This window comes from Pinus tabuliformis, chromosome 6, assembly GCF_031772625.1.
Source record: "Pinus tabuliformis cultivar Carrire ecotype Pingquan chromosome 6, CPIR1, whole genome shotgun sequence".
NCBI classification, from domain to species: Eukaryota; Viridiplantae; Streptophyta; class Pinopsida; order Pinales; family Pinaceae; genus Pinus; species Pinus tabuliformis.
The window spans coordinates 1,328,585,959-1,328,613,744 of record NC_142292.1 but is presented as its reverse complement, the minus strand read 5'-3'; the positions used below and the strand labels follow the sequence as shown (position 1 = coordinate 1,328,613,744).

The window sequence follows — 27,786 nt, the reverse complement described above, 5'->3', positions numbered from 1 at the left end:
CCATCAGGTAGGTCGAGAAGAAGTCCAAGATCACTGATCTAGTGACTGAAGCGATCTAGGTCTTGTCATGTCATTTGTTGACACCAGTAAACATGACAACAGGGAAGAAGGAAGTGCTCTGCCTAATGGGATTTGGCTGGGGGAAAAGTGATCTCTCTCTACAAAGCAATGTTGCATCTTGAGCACATCAATACAATCTCTACCTAAGTAACATTATCTTAACAACATCTGACATCATGCAGAAGATACCAGATAAAAATTACATTCGAAAGTTATGGGGGACTTAACAATAGAAACTAATGCCTAGAATATTATGAAAACCCACAAAAATGACCTAGTCATGTGCTGCTGTAGACAAATAAATCATTTGTAAAAATGTTCAGAAGAAAAGCTTCCCATGCCAAATGATATAACAATCATGTCCCAATATTTAATAATACCACAACTACATAACCCTCCAGTCCAATTAAAACAAATAATGGTGGTCCTGTCACAATCATTCTCCCCTAAATTCAACCCATTGAATCAAGCTTTATAACTGGCCTGAATCAGGCTCAAATTCAGGCTGATATTAAATGGCTCAAAAAATGAACTGTGTTCAGTGTATGTGAATCTTGTGTCTGGCACAAAGTACTGTGTCCCTCAGGCTGCATCAACTTTAATATGGAACTCATGCTACACCTTACGAAAGTTAAGTAGCTTGAATGTGTGAAAGTTGAAATCAATAAGCTGTATGATGAATTCAGGTAGCTCAACAGAATTTACGCTTCTGTTTTCTCCATTGAAGCAATCCATGTAGCATATGTTCATAAAAGTGGGTAGGTAGATGGGACTTCCGCTTCCTTTTTCGCTTTGAAAATGAGGGAGCCTTCTTTATAACATATTCTGATTGCAACGCATGGTTTTGACATAAACCAGCCTTTTTATCCTCCTTAGGCAAATTATGAGATTTATGTTTCTCACTCAAACCAACCTCATAGATCACTACTCTCTCCAGTAAACCATCTACATGGGATATTCCCTTCTCTTTGTCCTTCGAATCCTCTACACTATTCTTTTCTATTCCCATATCAGAAACATAATGTTGATCAATACTGGTAACTAAATGGGAATTACTCATGTTATGATAAAGTTGGCTGTTGCCTTGTACATTTTTTGTGCCTGGCATTACAGATGGTGAAGTAGACATTGACAACTTCTCACCCGTGTAATGGTTCTCCAAGGGTTTCTTCATGTGAAGAACCTGACGATAGAAATCCCAGTTCTGGCTTTTGGTGTTGATTGCTGGCTGTCCAAATGGGTGACACTTCACATATTCCTGTACATTTGAAGCAGTGGAAAGTCCTTCCAAATATTTCCGTAAAGAACATCCTACATAAATGATAAGATGATTGCAGTTTAATTAAAAAATCCAAGCAAAATCCAACGAGGTCTTTCATACTCAGGTTGTCAGAGGTATCTGGATAACTATTACTCACAAATTATCCCCTAAAATAAGAAATAGAACTTGTTATCAGACAATGGACATTGAGTTTAACACTGGACAGCAATACTAACCTAAAATGTCATCTTGTTTATTGGCAGCTTCAAATGGATCAGGAAACACTGCAGTATGTGGCTGTTAAAAACGCCAAACCAGAAAAAGGCGACAATGCCCCTGTTAGGATATTAAGCTATCAGAATGAATGCAAAAGATTATCCCAAATTTGGCACATAAATAGTATTTTCAAAAATTGACTTTGAGCTTACAGGATTGCACAAAGCTTTGTACGGGGTATCATCAATCAGTAAAGTATTAGATGGTCCATACTGTCCTTGTTCCCATGGAACATCTGGCTTCACTTTATTCCACAATTTGGATAATTCTTTTAAAAATAAAGGCTTCCTTCTATTTTCTGGAAGCCTCAGCCCTGTATCTGTGCAATCAGTTTGATACTGCAAGAACCAGTGAAGCAAGGAAGGATTAACAAATACAAGAAATTTTCATAGAAAAAAGGCATGTGGAGCTTGAACAGCTAACATTCATATATTGAATACAAAAATTTGGAGCATGAAAAATAACATTCACATATTAATATTACAAAATCTGGAGCATGAACTACAAAGAAAAACGACCAGACATGAACTTTCCCTGGAACATGCAAATTTCTCTACACAAGTTTGGTTATGATAACAAAGATGCTTATGTCTTGATTCTTGAATGCAAGCGTAATTTTCAAATATCAGGCACAAGTTGAGGTTTCAACACTTTTCTCATGACAGGCTACAATACTTTCCTTTGAGGATAGGGTGCTGTAATGCTTCTAATAAGGACCACTTGTACAGTGCATTGAGTGAAATTTCCAATTCAGCTCTAACGCTTTTGTAAACTGTTTAATGTGCCAAATCTTGTTTAAGTTGTATGGTCTGTACAAAATCAAGCCATGAACAGATATACGTGCATTCCTATTTTAGAAATCTCTAAAACAAATTTACTATGGCCTTACTTCAGTGTGATCACAAGATCTCAAGATCAGTTTGTCTTACCAGCTTAAGTCTAGTATAAAGTAGGTTCAATCATGGTGATAATCTAAATAGTAAGTAACAAGGACAATATTCCAAGGCCAAATATTTCTTCAGAAGACCATCCTCCAAGAGATGGAGAGGCTATTTGTTATAGATGTGCCTAAGACTTAAATGTGAAAATTTCTAACCCGAAATTCTACTGCAACAACTGATTTATCTCATGTACTTATTCTTCACAATAAGCTATTTACGAAATCCCTTCAGCAAACATTAAAATAAATTATACTGCAGTTATCACATAATTACACAGAGAAAAATACATGCACAAGAACCAATCACATCAACGCAGTTGTTTTTGGACAATTGTCCCTGGAAAAACCCAATGTGGGAAAACCGTTGCAGCAGATGAGGGCTTTATTAATCTTCAGCAACAATTGCTTTACAAGGAATGATTTTACAAAGAAAATGAGAGAAAACCCCTGATACTTTCCCCTGGAAACTTTCTAACACCCTGGAGACGCTTCTCCCACTTCTACGTCACTTTTGCGTCACTCTCTGTGGTTCTACGTCAGCCTGCGTGAGGGTTGCGTCTCCCCTGGACTGCGTCTCCCTCTGCAATGTCTCTCAATACCCCTGCGTCACCTCCTCCTCAGTCACTGAGTGCTGTTGATGCCCTCCTCTTCCTCCACTCTACAACTCTCCCTCTGAAATCGATCTCCTTCTCTTTGAGAATCGATTTTCCTTAGGATATTGAATATTTGTCAGTGTGTCTCCAAATGATCCTCAAGTCTTCTCTTATACTTTTCTTGTTGATGAATCAATGGTCGAGATTAAGTCTCTAATCAACGGATAAGATTAAAACAGACTTGATCCTCGTCTCTTAGAAGCTTCTCACCCTTATCTTTATTAATACCTATTAATATTTTTATCAACCCATTAGAGATATTAATTATTTTAATAACTCCTCATCTTGGTGGAATTTTTCCAAACGATTTCTGGGTCTTGGAGATCTCATGTGCCTTAGCCTCTCCACCAAATTTCAAGGCTAGAGCACATACGATGCTACCCAAAATCAACACTCCCTCTTAGCGAGGAATGTGCTCTAGCAATGCTTCAGCATAGAATCATCACACTAATCCTCCGCATCGGTCCTTTGCGTTGATGCTTGCCCTGATGCCCCACATCCACTGCACTGTTACTTCTTGTACTACTGCCCATGACACTGCCATTGCTACATTTGTACTGCAGCTCCCTCTCAACATGTTGCATCATGCTGCCCATAGCACTGCCACTGCTAACTGCTGCACTGTAACTCCTGATACTTATCCATTTCTACTACTGAAATGGATTCTTCACCATCCCCATCTTCTCCCTGAAATAAACAAACTTTGTTCTTCCTAGAGCCTTGGTGAGGATGTCTGCCACCTGTTTTCCAGTAGGAGTGTACCTCAACTGTACTGCCCCTTGTTGGACACAGTCTCTGACAAAGTGACACCTGATATCAATGTGCTTCAACCGATCATGAAAAACTAGATTCTCAGAGAGCTTGATGCAACTCTGATTATCACACAAAATATTGGTTGCTTCCATCCTTCTCCTGAATAAATTCACAAGCAATTTCCTAGGCCATATGGCTTCGCACGAAGTTGTGCTAGCTGCCATATATTTTGCTTCAATTGAGCTCAGAGCCATGGATTTTTGTTTTCTACTACACTAGGATGTCATTCCTGATCCAATGTTGAAAAAGTACCCAGTTGTACTTTTCCGATCTACTGAACTTCCAGCCCAATCTGTGTCAGTGAACCCACTCAGCCTAATGTCATTGCCTTGGGTGTACAATAGTCCATGCTCGATTGTTCCTTGTATATACCTGAGAACATGTTTGGCTACTGCCCAGTGCACCCTCTTGGGTTCCACCATGAACTAACTAAGGGTGTTGATAGCATAACAAATGTCTAGCCTGATATTGACCAGATACATCAGGGACCCTATAAGTTGCCTATACAAGGTGGGATCAACGTCTTTATCTTCTGATGCATCAATTTTCTTCCAGTTGGTGATCATTGGAGTATCCATAGGTCTATAGTCTTGCATCCTGAATCTCTTCAAGATCTCTGTAGCATATCTCCCTTGCCCAAGGAAGATCTCACCCTTCTGCTGCCAAACTTCCAACCCCAGGAAATAATGCATTTGCCCAAATCCTTCATGTCGAATTATGTGGCTAGGTTCTTTGAGCAATCTTTGATGAGCCTAGATGATCCTTCTAAGCATACCCCTTAGCCACAAACCTGGCTTTGTATTTCTCCACACTATCGTCTGCAGCATATTTGACATTGTAGATCCATCTCAAACCTACCACTAACCTGTCCTGGGGCCTAGGTACCACTTCCCAGACATCATTGACCATTATAGAACTGTATTCCTCCACCATAGCATCTACTCATACTTGATGTTGAATGGCCTCCTGAAAACTAGAGGGTTCCCCAACCTGAGCTACTAGGGCCTGGTATCTGTCTGGCTGTCTTCGCTCCCTTTTATCGTTCCTGGGTGCGCCAATGAAGTCCTCTGCATCCAGTAGAATCTGTCAGAGTTCCTGGCTCGTTCTTCCACTGGTAGTGGGTACATCTATTAGCTCTTCACCTTCCTGAGATTCCTCTTGTTCTGAAGTTTTGCTTTAAAGAGAATAGTTGGTACTAGTTTTTGTTGGTTGAAGCAATTGGACCAACGGATCGTCTTTTCACTGCTCCTCGGAAGGCATTTCTCAAGATTTCCTGAAAGCTTTGTCTTCCATGAACTTTACATCTCGCCGAACTACTACCTTCCTACTCCCTGAAAGATAGACTCTATATGCCTTAGCATTCTCGCTATATCCCACAAGATATCCTTTCTCAGTAGTTTGATCTAATTTCTTTCTCTTTTCTTCGGGTATACAGAAATACGCCAAACTCCCAAAGATCCTGAAATGACTGAATTCAGGTGTCTTCCCGGTGAAGACCCTTTCCGAAGTGATTTTGCCCAATGCCCTATGTGGAGTCTTATTCTGGACATAAACTGTCGTGTTGCATGCTTCTGCCCACAGGAATTTGGGCATATCTTGATCATACAGCGTTGCCCTAGTTGCTTCCACAATAGTCCTGTTTTTCCTTTCTGTTACTCCATTTTGCTCTGGACTGTAGGGAGTTGTCCAATCTCTTTTGATGCCTTCCCTAGCGCAAAAATCAGTGAAGTCCTTGTCAACATACTCTCCACCATTGTTTGAGCGCAACACTTTTATCTTCTTTCCTGTCAGATTCTCTACTACAGCATTGAACTCTTTGAATCGACCAAAAAACTCATCCTTGGTTTTCAAAATGTAGATCCAAATCTTCCTGGAATGGTCATCGATGAAGGTGACGAAGTATTCGACACCATTAAGAGTTTTTGTGGACATAGGTCCGTAGATGTCTGAGTGTATCAATCCTAGAACACTCTGAGCTCTATTGTTACTTCTAGAGAACGTTGCTTTGGCATACTTGCCTAGAGTGCACCCTCTGCATACATCATCTCATTCGGTACCTAATTCTGGAACTCCTGATACTATTTTTCTGAGAATCCTCAGAGCCCCATGGTGTAAGTGTCCCATCCTCCTGTGCCATAGTTCATTCAAATCTTTATCTCCATTGCTACCTATCAATGCCATTGGAGATTCTAGCTGTAATCTATACAGCCTGTTACTTCTAATTCCAATCTGGGCCTTCCTTTTCCAACTCGGGTGTTTGACATATACTTTCTCCTTAATGAAGAAAACGTCATAGCCCTTGTTTTGAAGTTGAGATACGGAGAGTAAATTCATCCCCAATCCTAGCACATGCAGCACATTGGTTTCTCAAAGCCGCTCTCTTGCTTCGGTTTGAAAGACTATAATAGCTCTTCCTACAGGGGTACACTTTACCTTATTTCCCATGGTGATCTGAAAATTCATCCTTTCTTCCTGATAATTTGAAAAAAAATCAAATTCCTGTCATATGCTAAGAAGCTCCACTATCTATATACCAAACCTCAAAGGAGCCAGAGCTTGCTAGGCAAGCGACTTCTTCTTCCAGTCTGGAAGCTAACATGGAATAATCGTGATCCATGTCCCTCGTGCTTTCTTTTGGAAATATGTGCGAGTCCCTTTGAGTTGATGCCTCTGCATCATGCTCCTGACCCATAGCCAATTCTTCTCTCCTGTTGCCGGATTTCTGCTTTGATACCATGTGAAAATTTCTAACCTGAAATTCTACTACAGCAACTAATTTATTTCACCTACTTATTCTTCACAATAAGTTATTTATGAAATCCCTTCAGCAAACATTAAAATAAATTCTATTGCAGTTATCACATAATTAGATAGAGAAAAACACATGCACAAGAACCAATCACATCAACACAGTTGTTTTTGGACAATTGTCCCCGGAAAAACCCAATGTGGGAAAACTGGTGCAGCAGATGAGGGTTTTATTAATCTTCAACAACAATCGCTTTACAAGGAATGATTTTACAGAGAAACTGAGAGAAAACACCTGAGACTTTCCCCTGGAAACTTTCTGACACCCTGGAGACCCTTCTCCCACTTCTGCGTCACTCTACGTGGTTCTGCGTCAGCCTGCGTGAGGGTTGCGTCTCCCCTGGACTGCGTCTCCCTCTGCGTTGTCTCTCAATGCCCCTGCGTCACCTCCTCCTCAATCATTGACTGTTGTTGATGCCCTCCTCTTCCTCCACCCTGCAACTCTCCCTCTAAAATCGATCTCCTTCTCTTTGAGAATCGATTTTCCTTGGGACACTGAGTATCTGCCGGTGTGTCTCCAAATGATCCTCAAGTCTTCTCTTATACTTTTCTTGTTGATGAATCAACGGCCGAGATTAAGTCTCTAATCAACGGCTAAGATTAAAACAGATTTTATCCTCGTCTCTTAGAAGCTTCTCACCCTTATCTTTATTAATACCTATTAATATTTTTATCTTCCTAAGTTTAAACTTAGGAACTCATTAAAAATATCTGGGTGGAATTTCTCCAAACGATTTCTGGGTCTTGGAGATCTCATGTTCCTTAGTCTCTCTGCCAAATTTCAAGGCTAGAACACATCCGATGCTACCCAAAATCAACATTAAAGTTATGAGAACTCCTCTCAGTGTTATTCCAGAGGAAATGCATTGGTGTGTCAATTCACAATCAAAAAGGTTTAGGCAAGCACATTAAGTCTCACTGCTCCAACCCAAATTCAATTTTGTTATTATTCCATTTCACAAAATATAAACTGGCCAAGTTAACTTTGGTGTTTAAAAGGACAGTTACCTTAACATTCTTTTCAGAATTAGTTTACCCTTCTGTTGGGAACAAGGAACCAAATATTCGTCAAACCTTAAACAGGCTGGCTCTGTCCCTGACAGTAGAACTAGTCTCCAATGTCATCAGGCACTTTTTTACAGGAAAGTCATCATTCAGGTCACACAAATACCACTTTTATCGGCAAGAGCACAACTCAACAGCATACAAACAGTTACCAAATCTGTGGTTTGAGTTATGGATTTGAGATTAATAAAAGGATACTTAAAAAACAATTCAGAATTACTCTACCATTCTTTTGGGAACAAGGAACCAAATATTTGTCAAACATTAAACAGGCTGGCTCTGTCCCTGACAGTAGAACTAGTCTCCCATGCCATGAGGCATTTTTTTTGTTATAGGAAAGTCGTCATTCAGGCCACACAAATAGCACTTTTGACAGCAAAAGCACAACTCAACAGCATACAAACAGTTACCAAATCTCAGATTTGAGTTATGGATTCGAGATTAATTCATGGCTAACTAAAATTTAAATATCCCTGAAGAGAAATTTTAAACTCGTACAAAATATTGACAAATTGCACTAAAATTCCTAACAATGTGAAACAGTAAAAAAACCTCAAACCTTGAAATTCATTAAACTCATATATTCTATACGCTTAAAAAACTTAAAAGCAATAAATTAATTTTTCTGTCACGTGTCTTTGTTAGCTTCAGCAATGTATATATTTATTATAATTTATTAGTAAGTGTCCTTGGCATCTATTATTTTAACTTGATATTGACTGGAGTAGAGAAGTAAGGGATCTGCTTACCTAAGTGCTAAGTGTTGATTTTCCCTTGCCACTTCAAAATCAAGTTTGTCTATGATCACAATCACAAACACATTAAAATGCCACAACACAAGCACTTTGCACAGTGGAAAACGTACAACCATGAATCAACTTAGTACATAGGGCAATTTTTACCCCAAAACTTATTATATTACAATTTTAATACAACAAACATAGGGCTCCCGTACCAGGGATCATGGCCCTTACAATCAGCCCAGATACAAGGACAACTAGGGCTTGAGATCAACTACACTTGAACAAGATACACATGACTTACTTGCTGAAGGAGCGCTCAACTCAGCCTGTTTGGTCCACATACCTTGAACACTTCTGGCAGGTCCTTTGCCACCTCTTCTGCTGCTCACAAATACATCTGCTGCTTCAGATCTGCTTGCATCTTCAGCCACTCAAACTGTCTCTATCAATCTCTTAGCTGCTTCAAAGGTGACTGATCATAGGTCTTCATCAAACTGCTCTCTAACAACCTTCTTGCTCCTTCAAGATAGCCTGCTCTTAGGGTCTTCAACTCTGCCCTCTTATCACTGATCTGCTAATCCCAAATCACTGAACTAGGGCACACAACCAAACTGCCCACTAACTGACTTCTGCTGCTCCAAAAGATCAGTTCATAGGGTCTTATAAGGCTGTCCTTACACATTGACAAGTCTGGTCTTTTGTCACACAACTTAGGGCTTCTTCAACTGCCTTCACACAGTCACTTTGCTGCCTCAAAGATGACTGTCATAAGGTCTTCTAAACCTGCCCTTTTATCAGTCCTCCAGCTGCCCCTTAGATGACTGAACTTAGGGCACAATCTACCAGCCCCCACAACAATGATAAGACTGCCCTCTATCACTGTACGTAGGGCTTTACCAACCAACCATCTTATCACAGATTTGACTCACCAAACCTCAACTAGAGCACAAGAATTCTGCCCTCTTACAATCCCTTAACTCCTTATAAGGTGATTGATCTAGGGCTTACATATGCTGCCCACACATCTGTAAATTGTCTCCTCAATTACACAGAACCTAGGGCACAATAGACTACCCTTTTAACAATGATATGGCTGCTCCTTATTCACTGTACTAGGGGCATGAACTGCGATCCTAAACTCCACTTAGGACAGACCTTTACAACTCAACTTCCAGCACCTTCTACCACGAATCTGATCCTGTCCAAACCACGCACTTCTGTTCACACTGAACACTGGTTTCAGCCCTCTTTAAGTTCAGTTTACCCACATTAAACCTTGTTGATTTGGGGTAGCATCGGATGTGCTCTAGGCCTCAAATTTTGCGGGGAGGCTTGGCCACATGTATTCCAAAAAACCCAGAAAGCGTTTTGGGAAATTCCACCCAGAAACAATTTTATTAAAATAATTAATATTTTTTAATGGGACCCTAAGTCTAAACTTAGGAAATTAAAAATATTAATAGGTATTAATCTAATTGTGGGTGTAACTTCTAGAAGAAGACGAGGATCAAGCTAAAATGATCTTAGCCATTGATTAGCTTTTAATATGGGTCGTTGAATGTCAACAAGAAGATTATTTAAAGAAGCTTGAGGGTCATTTGGAAAACACACCGAGAGATCAAGAGATCGAATTTCTAAAGTGAGAAATTCTCAGGAGGAAATTCTGGTCGAAGAGATTTCTTGCAGTTGAGGGCAGGGATAGCATCCAAAGAGAGAGAGATTTTCTCAGCCAAAGAATCATGAGCAGAGAGTTATCCAGCAGCTCTCACGCAAACATAGACGCAGGGCCACGCAGAGGCAGTGCAGAGGGTGAGAGAGAGTCTGAAATTTTGCAGCAGAGTCAGTTTTAGAAGTCGGAAGTCGGGGTGTGAGACCGGGAGGCTAAGAGCAGTGACTCCTGGCAGCAAATCGATCGCTTGCTTGGTGACATGGTGCTTAGAAGGGCTGACGCAGGGATTGTGTGAGGGCTGCGCAGAGGCAGTGCAAGGCCCGCTAGAGGCAGCTCATCCAGTGTCTGGATCAGCCGGGATTTTCTCAGTTATTGTGTGAGGTAATCTCACAAATCTTTTTGCCAATATTTCTCTCTCTATAACTGAATAACCCGTGAGGTATTCAGAGATGTATTCAAAATGTGCTACTGCTTAATAATAATAAACCCTCAGAACTATTGCACTGGTTTTACAGCATTGGGTTTTTCCGGGGACATTTGTCCAAAAATAACAATGTTATTCTGTTGTATTTCTTTCTTGCTCAATCTCTTGTTTCCGCATATAAATTAATTAAGTGAAGGTTGTAGTGTATGTATTTCGATATTTGGCGTAGGAAACTGCAAATAACTTGTTCATGTAAATCTAACAAGTAGGAGAAATATCATCAGTTGCTGCAGTAGGGATTCCAGTTTAGGAATTTTCACATGGTGTCAGAGTTGCAGGTGAAGCAAGAAGGCAGTGCCAAAGATCCCGGTGCTGAGCAGAAGAGGGAGATCGAAAAGTTGCAGGGGGCAGTAGTTCAAAACCCTAGAGGGTTTGCGCAGTTCTAGCCGAAGGGCTGAAATTTCGAGGCAGTCTCTCTCTAAGTGAGTCGACGGAGAGAAGGGCTTCCAAATTGAATTTTTATCAGGGCAGAGGGAGCAGTGTTGAAGCCTCAGCGTGAGGAGAGATGGTGGGACATAGATTTTTCTACAATCAATTAGTTGGGCAAAAAATTGTCAGAAGAAAGAGGAGAAGCACGGTTGAGGGAATTTCTTCCTCGGAGAATTCCTAGCCAAGGAATTTGAATTCTCTAGAGCAGAGCAACTGCAAGGGGCAACAGTTTTACTAGATCCAGCAGGGAGTGTGTAGGTTAGCCCAACAACAATGCAGAAGAGAGAGGAGATTTTCGACATTTGTGCCATAAATGGAAACCAGTGGCTTGAGGGATCAGGACAGGTTGGATGGAGCATCCAACTACGTCATCTGGAAGGCTAGAATGTCATTCCTTCTAGATGAGCATGCCCTCAAGACATATGTCGACAGCGTGGTCGTTGTCCCTGCAAATGCAGATTCATTGAAGAAGTATCGATCAGAAATTGCGAAGGCCGAGAGGATGATCCTTGATGGAGTAAAGGATCACGTAGTGTGTCATGTCGCTAGCAGAGGAACTGTTAAGGAGATGTGGGATGCCTTGGCAATGCTATATCAAGGATCTTCCAAGCAACGGAAGATGTACTTGGAGCAAAAGCTAAGATCTGCTCAGATGCAGAAGGGGGAGCATGTGGATCCATTCCTCACGAAGAATCTAGGGCAGTTAGCATTAGTAAGATTCTTCTAGACTTGATAACAATTTGTGAAGTGCTTTTACAATTTATCTTAGCTTGATCTTCTTCTTATTAATAGTGTGTGTGTGTGTTTACTTCATCAAACTGCTAGTAAAAAGAAAGAGACAAGAACTCAAGAAGTTGGCATTCTGCCAAGGCCAAAACCTCTCCCTCTTGGAGAGGAAAACCCGCACGTAATTCTTCTTATAGAGATTCCAATTGACGAACACCAAGACCATGCCCCTTGACCTACTGGGCCACTCCAAGACCAAGACACCAATCCTCTTCTTTGTCACTGCTGAGATCATCATCATTGTTGTACCATTGAGGCCATCACTACTGCATCATCGAGATCTCCATCACTGTTGCAACATCGAGATTATCACTGTTGTACCACCAAGATCCTTACTGTTGTATACTCATCGAGATCTTCATTTCAACAAAGAGATCTGAAATATATATATATAGGAGAGTTGCACTTAGTTTTACCAAGACACTGATCTTCCCCATTGAGGTCATGACTGTAGTTATACTAAGATCATCGAAATCTTCATTTCAACAAAGAGATCTGAAATATATATATATATATATAGGAGAGTTGCACTTAGTTTTACCGAGACACTGATCTTCCCCATTGAGGTCATGACTGTAGTTATACTAAGATCATACTTGCATCTATTATGACTGCTTCTGGACTATATACCGAGACAGAGTGTGTCTTCATGAGATCACTGCCTTATCACAATAATGTCGAGATTGAGAGGTTGTTTCAAAGGTCATTGTATAGATAGACCTAGACAATGAACATTGAAATCCTTGTCATCTCTGCTACCCATCCGAATTTACAGTCATGTACCCATCCAAAATTCAATCCTGCACCCATATGAAATTACAGTCCTGCACCATACGAAATTACAGTCCTGCACCTCATACGAAATTTCAAAGATGTCTGAAATTCTTCTCTCTTTTGCGGATACCCCAGCTGGGTATATATAGTGGTTATGTCTCCAGTTTGAACCGACTTATCCAAGTGAACCGACATGTCATCCTTTAGTTATTTAATATATTTTTGCAGGCCGACATGATGTCTTTTCAATGTTCATCGCTTTGTTTGTAGGCTTCTTCTTTAAAGGATGGTGCTTGTCTTGGAGGGATGCTTGACACTAGGTTGACTCATGTTCATTACATAAATGCTCAAGAAGAGCTCTTCAATATAATTTTGACTCTTTGACTTTCCTAGACCTATAGAATGAGCAAGAAACTCATTCATATAATTTATAAAAATAATAATTTTTTTTCTTGACAAGTACAAAGATCAAAATTACATTGACAAATACCGAACCTAGTTACCCTTTTCTTCAATACCTCCTCTTAACTAGTGAGGTATTTACAATGGTACTTGGTTATTCTCAATCTGAAGAATTTCTCATAAGAAGAATCGGATTGGTAATCCCATCTGTATAGCATCATATCAATCAGCATTGTCATAGTGCAAGGCCTTGACTAACAGCTCCATCTCTCCATGAGACCATGAGCTACAATGCTGGTGAGACCAATGATTTATAGACACCTTCATCATTGTCTCTCAAGGTACATACCCACCCGGGTGTTCACTAAGTATGACCTTCTAGGACTATTCTTATCTTGGGTTCCCAACCCTCAAAGAATATCGGACCTCTTGCTCTCTTATCTTGGATGCCCTACACATCCTCAAAGAGTATTGGATGCCAAATGATTACCCAATCCCCCCATTCTTTCTTCCTAAGTGAAGACAAGAATGTTGGGTCTATCACGTGTCTACATTTCCATTCATGGCCTTCATCTAGACTTATGGTTGTTAGTCTTGGTCTAGTGCATGACACATGAAATGGAAAAACACAATTGTCACTCCTTTGTAATCAGGGGTGATCTAATTCAAACTCCCTCTTGATCAGGGACCTATCAGAGCTCCCTCTTAGCTAGGGACTCTTCTATACATCAGCAACTTCTTTCTTCATGGGTCCTTCAGCTGCTTGATCAACTTCTCTCCTTGATGTCATGAAATTTAGTTGAGCTTCTTCCTTGTAGGGCAACAGCCATCAATCATCCTCCTTAGTTCATCATGGCATTCCTTTCTTCATGGAAAGTGGCCTTCTTCGCATATGGAACCTTCGTTATATGACTACTTATTTCTCATCATGCTTCTTCCATCCACCACATGAATGCTAGTTGTACTTGTATTTACAACTCTTGTTTAAGTAGTCCTGCATTATCCAGATATTTCGTCTCATCACGCTATCCAGGTCAACACATGAGATCTAACTAGGTAGCTTCGTCTCCCTCTCTCCAATGGGCAAAGGTGACCCAATAGTGTTGCTAACCTGGTCATCCCCTCTGGTATGTCTAGACAACTCCGCCTCTCTCAATCCAATGCGTAGGGGTGGGCTGATAACGTTGTAGATCCTGTCAGTGCGCCTCTGAAGCAAACTATGCTGGAATCCCAACGTGTGGTCTCTAAGCTGCCCCTCATCAATGGTTATCCCAAAGGATGGTTGCACATCCTCCTCCATCATGGGCTCAACATGAGCCTCCAACTACTCCTCCATAGACAACCCAACATGCGAGACATGCTCATCAGTCAGTTGTAGGTGGTTGTCGTTCTGAAGCTCTATCATAGACCAGGATGCCTCATCAATGGATATGTGCTCAACTACCTCCTCCAATCTGTCTATTGGGGCTACCAAAGGAAACTCCAAAAAGGGTGACTTCTACTTAATACTAGGTGTATCCTCATGCTCCTCTTGTGTGCCAGTAGCCTTATGCTCAACTGGTTGGAACATATCTAGATGAACTTCCTCCTCCATGGGTATATCCTCTCTCATCTCGTCATTACCTCCACCTCCCATCTTCACCTCTACAATATTAATACTAGCGTTTCATTCAACAATCATGCTCCTCTTATTTTCTTCATCTGCAGATCGGCAACTACTGTTTCTTCTTGCTGACAACCACTTTTCGAGCTACCCCACCAGTTTCTTGATGCTCCTAGTAACATTTTCAAATTTCTCCTACTGAGACATTTTTGGGCATAAGTTCAATCTGGAGAATAATGTGGGACTCGTGTTTTAGCCTCTAGAATTCTAGTCCACAATAACACTTGAGCATTTGTGTGATTTAGACCCACATATGGCCAAAATCATGCACTAATAACACTGTAATATTCCTAGGGAACTTTACAGTAAATAACAAAGCAAACATAGACATAAAACCACGAAAATCAAACACGAGTCAGACCACAAAATTTCACCAAAATCTGCACTGCTAAGCCATTTTATTATAATAAGAAGAGGGTACAATGAGGTGCTGGAAAGAGTGCACCTGGGCTTGCTCAAGGCAAGCTAGCTAAAGCCCAAATGAACAATAATAAATCCCTCTAAAATTTGTTGTTGCTCTCTACTGGCTCTACGCTGAAACTACCAAGCAAATATGTTGTTGGCTGCAAAGAACTGTTGTTAGGGCCTCCTCGGATGCTCAAAAAATTCCGGGAAATTAACCCCGAGCTCTCCACCAATAACCCACAAAAACCCACAAAGGAATTCGCTAAATGTTGACCTTGGAATTCAGGCCCAATTTTCCCCTAGCTCCTCTAGCTGTTGGCTAAGTTGGGGCCCTTGTTTGAACCCTTAAATCTGCCCAGAAAATTTTGCCAAATTATTGTTGGCCTCTCCTCAATAAACTCAGAAAGGGTTTGTCCTAGTTTTGACGCTCCAAAATTGACCCCCAAATGTTTGGCCCTCCTCCACAAGCAAAAGATGTAACTTGTCGCAAATGTTGTGGTTGCTTCTCTGCCAAAATGCTCGAAAAGCCCCCACAACACTTCCTCGGACTTCACCTCGAGTTTCAACCCCTAACTCCTTTCACTCCTCAACCTCCAAGCATGCTTCCTCCAAGAACTACGCAGTCCCTTTGTTGCTACTGCCAATCCTCTCCACAAACTCGCACTCCCTGCTGCTAGTACAAACTGGTATAGGTAGGACTCCCTCCTTGGGCTGGCACTTGAAGTCCACCGAAAGCAAGGGTTGAGATCTCCAAACAGAGACACTCGTCTGCTAAACAACGTTGCAGACTTGGCTTCAGCTCAAGCGTGTTATATCAAAGACACAATTTCTGAATAGATGATTGAATGACCAAAATGAGAACCTCTTGCTCTATTTATCAAAGAGCCTACAAGATGCCCATGTGGGCCCAGCTCGACTTTCCCCACCAACTTCGCTCCAATGAGAGAGTCTTCCACATGTGGGTCGTAATTCTCCATGGGGTGGCCCCCACACTCCACTAGAGCCGCAAAACAACGTTGCAGACTTGGCTTCAGCTCAAGCGTGTTATATCAAAGACACAATTTCTGAATAGATGATTGAATGACCAAAATGAGAGCCTCTTGCTCTATTTATCAAAGAGCCTCCAAGATGCCCATGTGGGCCCAGCTCGACTTTCCCCACCAACTTCGCTCCAATGAGAGCGTCTTCCACATGTGGGTCGTAATTCTCCATGGGGTGGCCCCCACGCTCCACTAGAGCCGCAATATTTCCCTTCCTTCCTAATGTTTGGGCCCCACTTAATCCCAAAATTCATGTGGGACCTCTGAACCCACATCTCCTAAGTGCAAACATGAAATAAGACAAAATTGGGCAAGATTGATATTTCCCTTAACAATATTGCTAAGCGGGAATATCACACCTCGAGAGAAACCTGTTCCATGGCCTTCACATCCAAAACATGCATGTCGTTCAAATAATTCCCTTTTCCTTCATCGCTACCACCAAATATCACCATCTTGCTATCGTCGATCAGCGTTGCAATGCGGCTCTCATGGACACTCGGCGGATAACCTTCCATGGTCGACTACGTCCATTTTGTTGATTTGGGGTAGCATCGGATGTGCTCTAGCCATGAAAACTGGTGGAATGGCTAAAGCACATGAGATCTCCAAGACCCATAAATGGTTTGGGGAAATTCTAGTCGGTTAAAGAGATATTAAAATAATTAATATTTTTAATGGATCTCCTAAGTCTAAACTTAGGAAAAATAAAATATTAATGGGTATTAATATAAAAATGGGTTAAAAGGTTCTAAATGACATGGATCAAGCCAAATCTAATCTTAGCCGTTGATTAGAGATGTAATCTCGGTCGTTGAAGACTCAATAGAAAAAATATAAGAGGAGGCTTGAGGGTCAGTTGGAGATACACTAGAGTGATCAATCAATTCGATTTTCTAGAGCGAGGTTTGCTAAGAGAAATCGAACCAATGACAAGAGTTGCAGCGAGGGGCAGTGAGTACGAGGCAGAGAGGCAGAGATAGTGTCGGAAGACTAGCGCAGAAGCAGAGAGGCAGACACAGAGCCAGAGGGAGCCTCGCAGAGGCCAGAAGGGCCTGCATGACCCACGCAGAGGCTATAGAAGTGACGCAGAGGGCCAGAGAGGTTGCACAGAGCCTCAAAGGGCGGACGCAAAGGCGCGGAGGGCTGATGCAGTGCTTCAGATTGTGTTGGAGAGGGTTTTGTGGGGCAGACTTTTAGAATATCTACTTTTGAAGAGAGGTATTACTGCCAGATTTTTTATCTCTGTTGGGTGAGCCAATTTGGCACCCAGTGTACTCAAGAAAAGTTGCTTAATAATAAAACCCTCAGAACTGCTACACCAGTTTTCCCAAATTGGGTTTTTCCGGGGACAATTGTCCAAAAATAACGGTGTCCCTTGTGTGTTTGTCTATTTCTTTCAGTTGATCTGTAGATGGTTGAGACTGTATTGTGTTTATTTTAGTGTTTATATGGTTAAATAACTTGTTAGTAATTAAACAAGTCGGTGAAATAAACCAGAGAATACAGATAAAATTTCTAATGGGTAATACTTAGAAATTGAACACATTCCTGCACTGCAAATCAAGAACGCGGCACTCATTTAATTTCTTGGACCCATAGGTTCCTTCAAATATAACCATCACCCATCATGACAGTGTTGCAGCTATCTTGGCCATCTGGCTACTCTCCAATTGGTTGGAGGAATCTCCATTTCAAGGTTTTCAAATCCAATGCCACCACCTCACCGAAGTGCAATCCATTGTAGTTCCCTTTGCACACTTTTGGTGGTCTTGTGTAAACACCAATATATTGGTCTCTTTTTTTATGTCAAGCTTTCCTTAATAACAAACACTTCTTAAGCAGGACCTTGGCCCCTGCAAGTATTTCTATATAAGTCATCATGAAACCTCTAACTGCAACCATCAACCAACAAAAACCTTTAAATATTTTTGGCTGAAGATGCTAAGCCACTTTTGTTGCATATTGCTCCATATTTCTCTTCAATAGGTGCTTCTGAAAATTCTAAAACAAGGTTTATGTAAGGATCCATCTTGAATTAAAGGGGACATAGAGATATTAGCATGCACACGAGACATGCATATGATAGCTACATATGCATGCATCGTCTGCACTGCACTAGTATATATATTAGTTAATATTGAAAAAATGTTCGTATTTAGGGTAACGAATTAACTATTGAAATGAATACCTAACTTACAAGAATATAGTAGGGTGCTTGATATATGTACCACCACCATAATACATATATATAATTATACTTTATAAAATTAAAGATAAATGCGATGTAGTGACTTCACCACAAAGGAAGTATGTACCCTACTACATACAAAGGAACTATACACAAAGGTATTATGTACAAAAAAGTTATATATATATATATATATATCTTATTCTACAGAAGAAACAACATATTCTATAAAATCAAAGGAAAGTGTATATATATATATATATATATATATATATATATATATATTAAATTGTGAATATAATAAAGAGAAGAATATATAAAACCATAATACTATGAAAATAATTCGATTTAAACAAAAGTGAAACATAATATAGTGATAAAGGAGATATTGAATAAATAAGAGAGCATTGTCAGAAATCGGGAGGAGAGAAGGCGGTGACCGCCTTTGCAACTTTTGAACTTATCAAATTAAAACTATGGAGAAATGGGAAGCAGCGAAGTAATCTCTGGGGCATAAAAGGAGGAAAGGTACTGTGAAAAGGGGGAGAAAAATTTTATACAAAGAGAGGCAGAGGAGGAACTTACAAGAGAAAGACACAGAGAAGAATTGAGCAGTTGTTCTTGAGGCTTTTGGGCACGGGGGCCAAATTGATTCAAATTTGAAGTATTTTGGAGCTGGGTACCAAGATTGTACCCAGTTTGGCTGGGAGGTTTTTGCTCTTTCAGTAACAGGTGCGGGAACTAGAGCAAATCAGAAGCATCTTCAGCCACAGAAACCCTAAGTAGGTACTCAACATCAAATTGATAAATTTTGTTACTCTAAATGGTTATATCTTGTTAAAAAATTCAGATTTAAGGCTTTACAGTTTCCATTACTGCTATGTTTCCCAATGTAACCACAAACCTCCAATCCCTTGGTAGGTTTTTATTCCTTTGGGCTCACTTCACTCTCCGCTTCCTAGTTTTTAGAGATTGCTCCAAATCTACAATTTCCTTTTCCTTTCGCCACCATTAATGATGCCCATGAATCAATTCAATCTACCATTCTTGCGTAATTCCTTTTAGATTCTTCAGCCTTCCCAATCTTCAAGAAATTTTTTGTTACAATCTTCTATTTGTCCACTAAGATCTTCAAGTCTTCTAGTAACTTCTATAAACAATTTCTCTTGTTGATTCGGAAGCTTCTTTTTTTTCTTTTTTCTTTTTTTCTTAAAATAACCCTTCAGGCTGGCAGAAAAACCAGCTCTAATACCATTGTAATATTCCTTTTTATTATTTTGCTAAAAAATCCCGAAAATTATTACAGCATAAATTTTTGCCGAAGGTACTAATAAAATGCAACACAAATCGACACAAATTGTACACAATAGTTAAGGCAAGGAACCCTATTTTATTTTATTTAATAATTAATTGTCAAAAAAGATATTACATCAAAAACTTAGAAGATATATTGGGTTTCTGGTTCTCGGACTTCTACAATCTGACCTCTAGCAACTCGACCCTTCTAAGATATAATAATTTGGCCTTCTAAAGCGCAACTAACGACCTATAGCACGATAATTGGCTAGGGTGTGTCTTTCAACATCGAAACCAACCACCACCAGTTAGGGCGTTATTTCAACACCAACACTGGGAAATACAATGAGGGTTTCTTCCTCCCACCTTAAGCCACAAGAGCTCTCAGGACTATTAACCAAATATCAATACTCATTCATGCCCCCATATGAATGCTCATCCTCCTTTTTATAATTTTTCTCCTCCAAACACCATGGGCGAATACCATGGGCCACATTTTTAATAATAAAGTGACTTTATAAGTTTTATTGCTTTTTCAAAAGTCACTTATCCCCTTTTTAATTTAATTATTCACTATCACCTTTAAGATGACATTAAATACTTAAATTATTTTTCTTGTTTCTACTATTCTCGAAAAGGGACATTATAGAAGATCTCCTAAATTATAAAAAAAATCAAAATCATCACTTATTCAAGGAAAATGCCAAGCAAAATTAAAAGCAACAACTCAAAATCCGACTCCTCCAAGTATCTCCACTTGCATGTGACACAACTCCCAAAATAGTTGGGGATTACAAGGCTTAAAACAACCATATTGAGATTAGCCGCCACTTTACAAAAATGTAGGCACAAAACAAAGTAATTGTCCCCTCTTCAATATTACAACCCTATGGTGCCCACTTACCCATTTAGTGATATGTTCTAGGGTGAGTGTGCATTGTAAGAATAGCAGGAATAAGTTGGTAGTTTGTTTATAAGTTTATAAGTTTGGTTGGTTCGTTTTCTCTAAATAATGATCCCTTCCTAGTTTTTAAGAGGTGCTCCTACATTTTAGGAGGTTTTCTCAAGCAAGTACCCATTCCTAATGATTACTACTAAGTTGCTTGAAATAATTGTGTAATTGATTGATGATTGATGATGGCATTTTGGAAATTTTAACCAAATACAACTATAAAATGGCTATCAGAGGAGATTCGCCCCTTTTTTAAGCAAGTTTTGCATAGCTTTAAAAATTGAAAATGGGTTTTGAACCAAGCCACCTATCATACAAAGGTTCGAACCAAAATCGGTTCAAACCATATCAAACTAAATTTAATGAAACAAAATTGAAAAAATACATAAAATAATTGATTTTAAATGAAAATAAAAGAATACATATAGAAGGTTTCAAACCATGATTCAAAAACATTAGAGACAAAATATGCAAAGTTTGTTCATCTACATGCCATGTAAGGGTGCATATATCACAATGGTATTGAGTGCAATACATATCATCTACAAAATACATAATCAATACGACTTTAATTGTCCTCTAGAGTCCAAAAGAAATGCTACAAGTTACTGGGCCACTGGCCTACTACAAATCACTAATCGTGATCACTCATCAAACTCATCACAACTACTAAACACGAGATCACCACCAAGAGTTACATAAACATCAGTTGGCTCAAAGTATAAGGACTCCTCAGCCTCTTCTGCAACAACAATAACGCTAGGCCTAGCAAAAGTAGAAGCACGAGTTGGCCTAACTACACGACTAATGCTTCCATTACCATGTGCCATGCACGGTGGTTTGCTTCCTTCAGCTTCTAGTTCGACTAACAGATCTACATTAGGATCAACCACAACCCCCAAACAACATTGCATCATTATTAAAATAAAGACCCAACATAGTTGGTTGAGTCTCCTCCACCCATTCTAAAGTTGGATCAATATAGTCCAACACATGGTATCAGGACTTTTGTTCATCAATTGGTTACACCTTAGTTGAAGGGTGTACTACACGAAGATGAGGTCATTTAATCGTTTTTGTTTCAAACAGTTTCTTTTCTTTTTGTGAATCCACTCGAAAACCACTTGCACTCACGCCTAAAAGCCCTGCAAGTTTGGCAAAGAACTCTAATTGCAAACTTTTGAAATTGAGGACATTGGATGCCAAATGACTCCCACCAATGTACTGCAAATTAAAGACTAAAGCCAGTTCATTGTTCAACAATTTAGATGGTAAGTTTGGCTAAGTATTTACAGTTTGAATTTTAAACAATTGAACTTAAACAAACAAACAAAATGGAATTGCTTACCTGGTTGATCCACATCTGTTGTAATCTTTGCATGGTTTTTGCCAAATGTATTTGTGGCCCTAGTGAAAGCATTCACTTGGTAATGTATTTCCAACTATTTATACTCATTAGGGACCATGCACTGCAAGCACTTATACAACCCATATTTGACCTCACTAGTCTGATTTTCTCCTAACTGAGCTCTATAATGATACCTTGGGTTCAAGAAATACTTGGTTGCATGTATAGGACGATGGAGTTGATTGTTCCATCTGTTATCAATGATCTCCCAATAGGCCCATATTTACCTACTCTATCTTTGTAGGTTGTTGGCATCTGCTCCTTTGCCTAATCCATAGCCTCATAGATGTAGCACATGGCCAATTTTTCTCCATCCACCAATTGCAACACCTTAACAAGGGGCTCACCAATTTTCACAACCTCTGCTGCTTTTTTCCAAAAAATGTTGTCAAAAACTTTCTTTTTGGTGTCTTTTCCATCTTGTCTGCAAGCCCGCCAAGATGAATTCCAATCATCATTGGAAAAATTTCCAGCAAGTTTTGTTGTTGGGAAGTGAGAGATTACAACATGAGGAAGTCAATTACAAATCTTGTGATGGCAAACCTAACAAGCTCCTTGCCTCCAGTGTTTTTCCTCATTAATCTCAAAACCCATGAGTCATTAGATGTATTTTGTGATACATTGGGCATGCTTTACAATGTTCTTTACCCACTCCACTTTGTTGTGTCCTCAATCATGAGGTCTATGCAATGTGCAGCCATAGTTTTAAAAAATGGCTAGGTTGAACCGAAAATCAGTCAAATCGGCCAGTCAGACCCACGAGCCTACTAATTGAATTAAAAAATCCAATCCAAGGGTCAGTTATGAGCAGTTAAGTACCAAACTGGCCAGTCTAGTACCTAACCAATCGGATCTGTAAAAAACCATCTTAGTTAGGTAAATGTGTGACTCGACAAGGCGATGCGATGCGTGGGCGGTTTTTGAGGTGGCTTTTTGGAAAACCATGGGCAGGTTCCCTCCTAAGTTTGTCCCCTTAAGCTTATAAAAGCATGCCTAAGCTCCTATTTGCCTCACACATATCATTTCTAGTGTTTGTGAGCATATGAGAGCTTGGACAATTCTGCAACAGGATTGAGTTTTGAGCAACAGCAGCAAGTTTGCAAGTTCTTTGTCATCTTGGAGCCAGTTTGGAGTTGTCTAGTGGAGTTGGCATTTTTGGGAGGAGGCTTTAGTAGCTGGTTTTCATTCCTAGGTATGATTTCTCTCTTGAAAATTTTCAAATTTGATTGTTGTCCATGGTTTTAATCTTTATCCCCTATTTCGAGTAAAAAACAACCCCTGTTTATAGGCTACATATGTCACTTTTTTGGTTCTTGAAATTTATCATAGGTTTTGCATTTTTCTTTTCTATTTGCATATCTTTCCATTCAAATCTGAAATTTCATCATCCCCCATGGCACCAAAAGCCAAAGATGTTGCATGGGTTCATTGTGATGTTGTTGATGGAAAAATGTTGTGCAAATATTGCAAGCGCCCAATGGCAAGGGGGGCATCTATAGGTTGAAGCAACACTTGGCTGGTATAAGAGGGGCCACATAATCCCGTGTGATGCACCAGATGAAGTGATAGGACCTATTAGGGAAGAATACCTTGAAATTTTTGACAAGTTTGAGGAGGCAAAGGCTAAGGAAGAAGTTATACAAGTAGAAGTTCAATTAATGGTCAATTCATGTTGACCAGTAATTTGAATTTTGTAGTAGGCCAGTGGCCTAGTAGCTTGAGTTGTAGCATTGTTTTTGGATTTTAGAGGCCATTTAAGTTAGAACCTCATTGATTATGTATTTTGTTGATGATATGTATTGCACTCTATGACATTTTGATATATGCACTGTTACATGGTATATAGATGAGCAGACTTTGCATATTTTGTCTCTAATGGTTTGGAAACATGGTTTGTAATCTTAAAAATAATGTTTTTCATTTAAAATTTAATTATTTTATGTATTTTTTTCAATTCCAGTTTATTGAATCTGATTCGATCCAGTTTGATCTGCTTTTGGTTCGAATCTCGGTTAGATAGGCAATCAGTTTGAAACCTAGTTCCAATTTTTAAAACTGTGTAGCACATGGGGTCCAAAATATGGTCATATATTTGGACTCTGGTATCTTTCCAGCAAGAACATAGTTTAAGGCATTATTTGTGATGACTTGCACAACATTTTTCTCTCCCACTGTCTTAACCATCACATCCAAAAGCTCAAATAACAAGTTGGCATCTTTCACCCTATCGGATGCATCCACTGATTTCAAAAACATGGTTCCTTGAGGGAAAGAAACAAGGTAATTTATGATAGTGTGGTTCTTTCCAACAGTTCATCCATCTGAGATGATGGAACAACCTATTTGTGTACATGACTCTATAAACTCAGTCAGCTATTCTTTAATGAATAAAATCTCCTTTTGCAAAAGAGATCCCCAGATCCCCTCAAGTCACGCACAATACAGCCTTTGAAGCCCTTTCCTGCAGATATAATAGAGTACCACATAGCTTGGCAATAAGGTGGTCGAGCAGCATTAAAGGGGATAGTTGCACCATAACACCATCTGGCAATGTATTGAAAAGCAACATCTTTGCATTGCTTTTTCCAATGTATCCAAACTGGGATGAGTTAGACTTGAATGGGAGGCAATGGCATTAGCAAAGGTGGAGGTCAGGGAAGGTGTGAACTAGCTCTTAATGTTCATCCTCTTACCTTTAGCTTGACTATGACACCCAAGAGAGGGAGGAACATAATGGAAGGGGTCATGAACATTGGTGGAATGGCTAGAGGAGGAGTCTTGAAGGTCAAAATCATCACACCCACTCACACTTTTTATAGCTTCTGCCCTCTTCCTTGCACTTTTTACTTATATAACCTTTTCCCTAGCCTTCTCCTCCCCAAACCTTTCAAGGTATTCTACCCTAAGAAGCCCTATCACAGCATTTGGTGCTTCACATGGGGATACTTGATCTCTTATGCCAACCAAGTGTTGTTTCAACCTATAGATTCCCTCCCTTTCATTGGGTGCCTGCCATATTTGCATGAATTTTTCATCAATAACATCACAATGAACCCATGCAGCCTCTTTAGCTTTTGGGACCATGGTGGATGATAAAATTTCAAATTTGAAAGAAAATAAATCTGCAAATAGAAAAAGAAAATGCAACTAAGTAAAATGCAAAACCTATGACAAATTTGAAAACAAAAAATACGCAAATTTAGACTAAAAAGAGGGGCTATTTTTTACTTGGACGAGGGGAAAAATTAAAAAAAGGGGACAGCAATCAAATCTGGAAGTTTTTTAGAGAAATAGCATACCTGGGAATGAAAACCAGCTGCCAAAACCTCCTCCCAAAGATGCCAACTCCACTGGACAGCTCCAAACTAGCTCCAAACCAGCTACAAGATGACAAATAACCTCCAAACTTTCCATTGTTAGAGACCGTTGGCGCAAGACTTAGTGTTCTTGCAGAACTCTCCAAGCTCACATATGCTCACAAAAACTCAAATGAGGGGCGTGAGCCAAATAGGAGGGGAGAGTTGCTTTGATAAGTTAAGGAGGGCAGATTTTGGAGAGAAACATCAAACAACCAATGGTTTCCCTAAAAACCATTTAAAAATATACCTTGTGGATCCCCTACCACATTGCACGCGTCACCTTCCTAGCTAGGCCAGTTTGGATTGGAACCGGCCGGTTAGTACCAGTTAGGTACAAAACCGGTCGTCGCACGCATCACCTTCCTAGCCAAGCCAGTTTGGAACGGAACTGACCAATAGAGACCAATTGGTACCAATTAGGTACCAAACCGGACATAACCAATTGGAACGGAACTGACCAATAGAGACCAATTGGTACCAATTAGGTACCAAACCGGACCAGTGATGCAGGAATCGCCCCCCCCCCCCGCGGATCCAAACCCGGAACCGCGGATCGGAGCGAAGCGTTTCGGAATCCAAGTTGGAAGCGCGGATCGGAGGAGGAGGTGGCGCGGATCCGTTTAAAAAATGCGATTCCTGGCATTTTGGGTTGCGGCCGCCCGGAACCGCGGATCGGAGGGCGGTTCGGGCACGGGGTGGCGCCACGCTTCCGGCCCGGAACCGCACGCCACCCAGGCGCTTCCGGATGCAACCCCGCGGCAGCGGATTTTTAATTTATTTTTTTTAAATTTGTTTTAACATGTAACTTAACTAGCATGAGGGGGTGGGTTAGGTGAGTTTAGGGTGAGTCTAGGGTGACTTTAGAAAAGAATAAAGCCCCCATTCTCTTCTCATTTTCTCACTTTGAGTTTATGAGAGTTGGAGAAGAGAAGAGAGGAGAGGAGAAGAGAAGAGAGGAAAGGAGAGGAGAAGAGAGGAGAGCTTGGAGGAGTGAAGAAGGAGGAGCTAGGAGAAGGAGGAGGAGCTTGGAGCAAGAGCTTGGAGGACTTCATCTACAAGAGCTAAAGAGGTAAGTTCAAACCCCAAACTCCCTTGTTTTTTTGAAAAAAAAATTGTATTTTTCTCCTCCCTCTCCTACTCTTTCCCATTGTTTCTACTTGCTCCTTTATTTACAGGTTGTCCACCACCTATATCCATATTCCAAGATGGTGTTCTTTTGGCTTCTATGTATCATTCCACTCTTGGTTTTAATGATGGCAAGGGTGAGGAATAGAGGGGAAGAGGAAGGGGATGAACTTGGTCCTAATAGTAGTGACCCAATGTATGATGAGGAGGAAGGGTTTGAAGAGGAAGGGGATGAACTTGAAGAGGACACTGAAGCACAAGATGGGAAAGGTACATCAAATCCCTTGTGGACCTTTGTGACCAAACTTGAAGGGGGAAAGGGTGGTGGATCTTACAAATGGATGTGCCCTCATGGTTGTCATGGAGGAAAACCATATACGGGTTCATATACCCGTCTGAGGAGGCATCTTTGTGGGGTGCTAGACAGTGATGAAAAAAAGGGTTCCGTGGGGGTAACCATTTGCCCAAACATTTCAAGTGAACAAAGACAAAAATACATCAAATTAGAGATGGTTGCACAAGGAAAAAACAAGAAACAAAAAACTCATTCTGAATCAAGTGCAACCTCTAAATTTGGTAGTTGCCCATCTCCTCATGGTACTTTTGCAACCTCTGGAGGTAGAAAAACAATAGGGGATTTCCTTAATGTTACTGGGAGGGATGATGTGGATGGAAAGATAGTCCGTTTTCTTTGTGCTTGCGGTGTACCATTCAATGTGCTTCGCTCTCCCTATTGGCATGAAATGGTAAAGGCCATCAATGAAGCCCCAAAAGGATACAAGGCCCCCAACTATGAGAAAGCTAGAACAGTGTTATTAGAAAGAGAAAAAGCTAAGGTTCAAAGAGCTTTGACACGTTTTACATATGAGTGGGTGGATTCTGGGGTATCCATTGTATCAGATGGGTGGACAAATATTAGAAACCAACATTTGATAAATGTTCTTGGTGTTTCTTCTAGTGGTGCAGTATTTATTGCATCTCATGACTCCTCCTCCATCAGTGCAACTGCACCAAACATTGCAGATCTCCTATTGAAATCAATCAAAGATGTTGGTCCGAATAATGTGGTTCAAGTGATCACAGATAATGCAGCAAATTGTAAGTTAGCAGGAAAAATTATTGAGCGTACTCATCCACACATCTTTTGGTCTGGGTGCCTGGTTCACACATTGAACCTTTTGATG

General features: G+C 40.3%; 1 protein-coding gene across 4 annotated transcripts in view; it reads right to left on the bottom strand.

The window, feature by feature from the left end:
• Positions 1-346: 346 nt before the first annotated feature.
• The window catches only part of LOC149263505 (uncharacterized), a 69,871-nt gene continuing 42,431 nt past the window's right edge, over positions 347-27,786 (bottom strand). For all 4 annotated transcript variants that reach the window (XM_089426373.1, XM_089426380.1, XM_089426376.1 and 1 more), the window contains 3 exons: positions 1,750-1,935; positions 1,558-1,618; positions 347-1,371 (listed from right to left, as the gene is read on the bottom strand). In XM_089426373.1, coding sequence (XP_089282499.1) covers positions 752-1,371; positions 1,558-1,618; positions 1,750-1,935 — 867 coding nt within the window. In that variant the 3' untranslated portion in view covers positions 347-751. The remainder of the gene's footprint in view (positions 1,372-1,557; positions 1,619-1,749; positions 1,936-27,786) is intronic.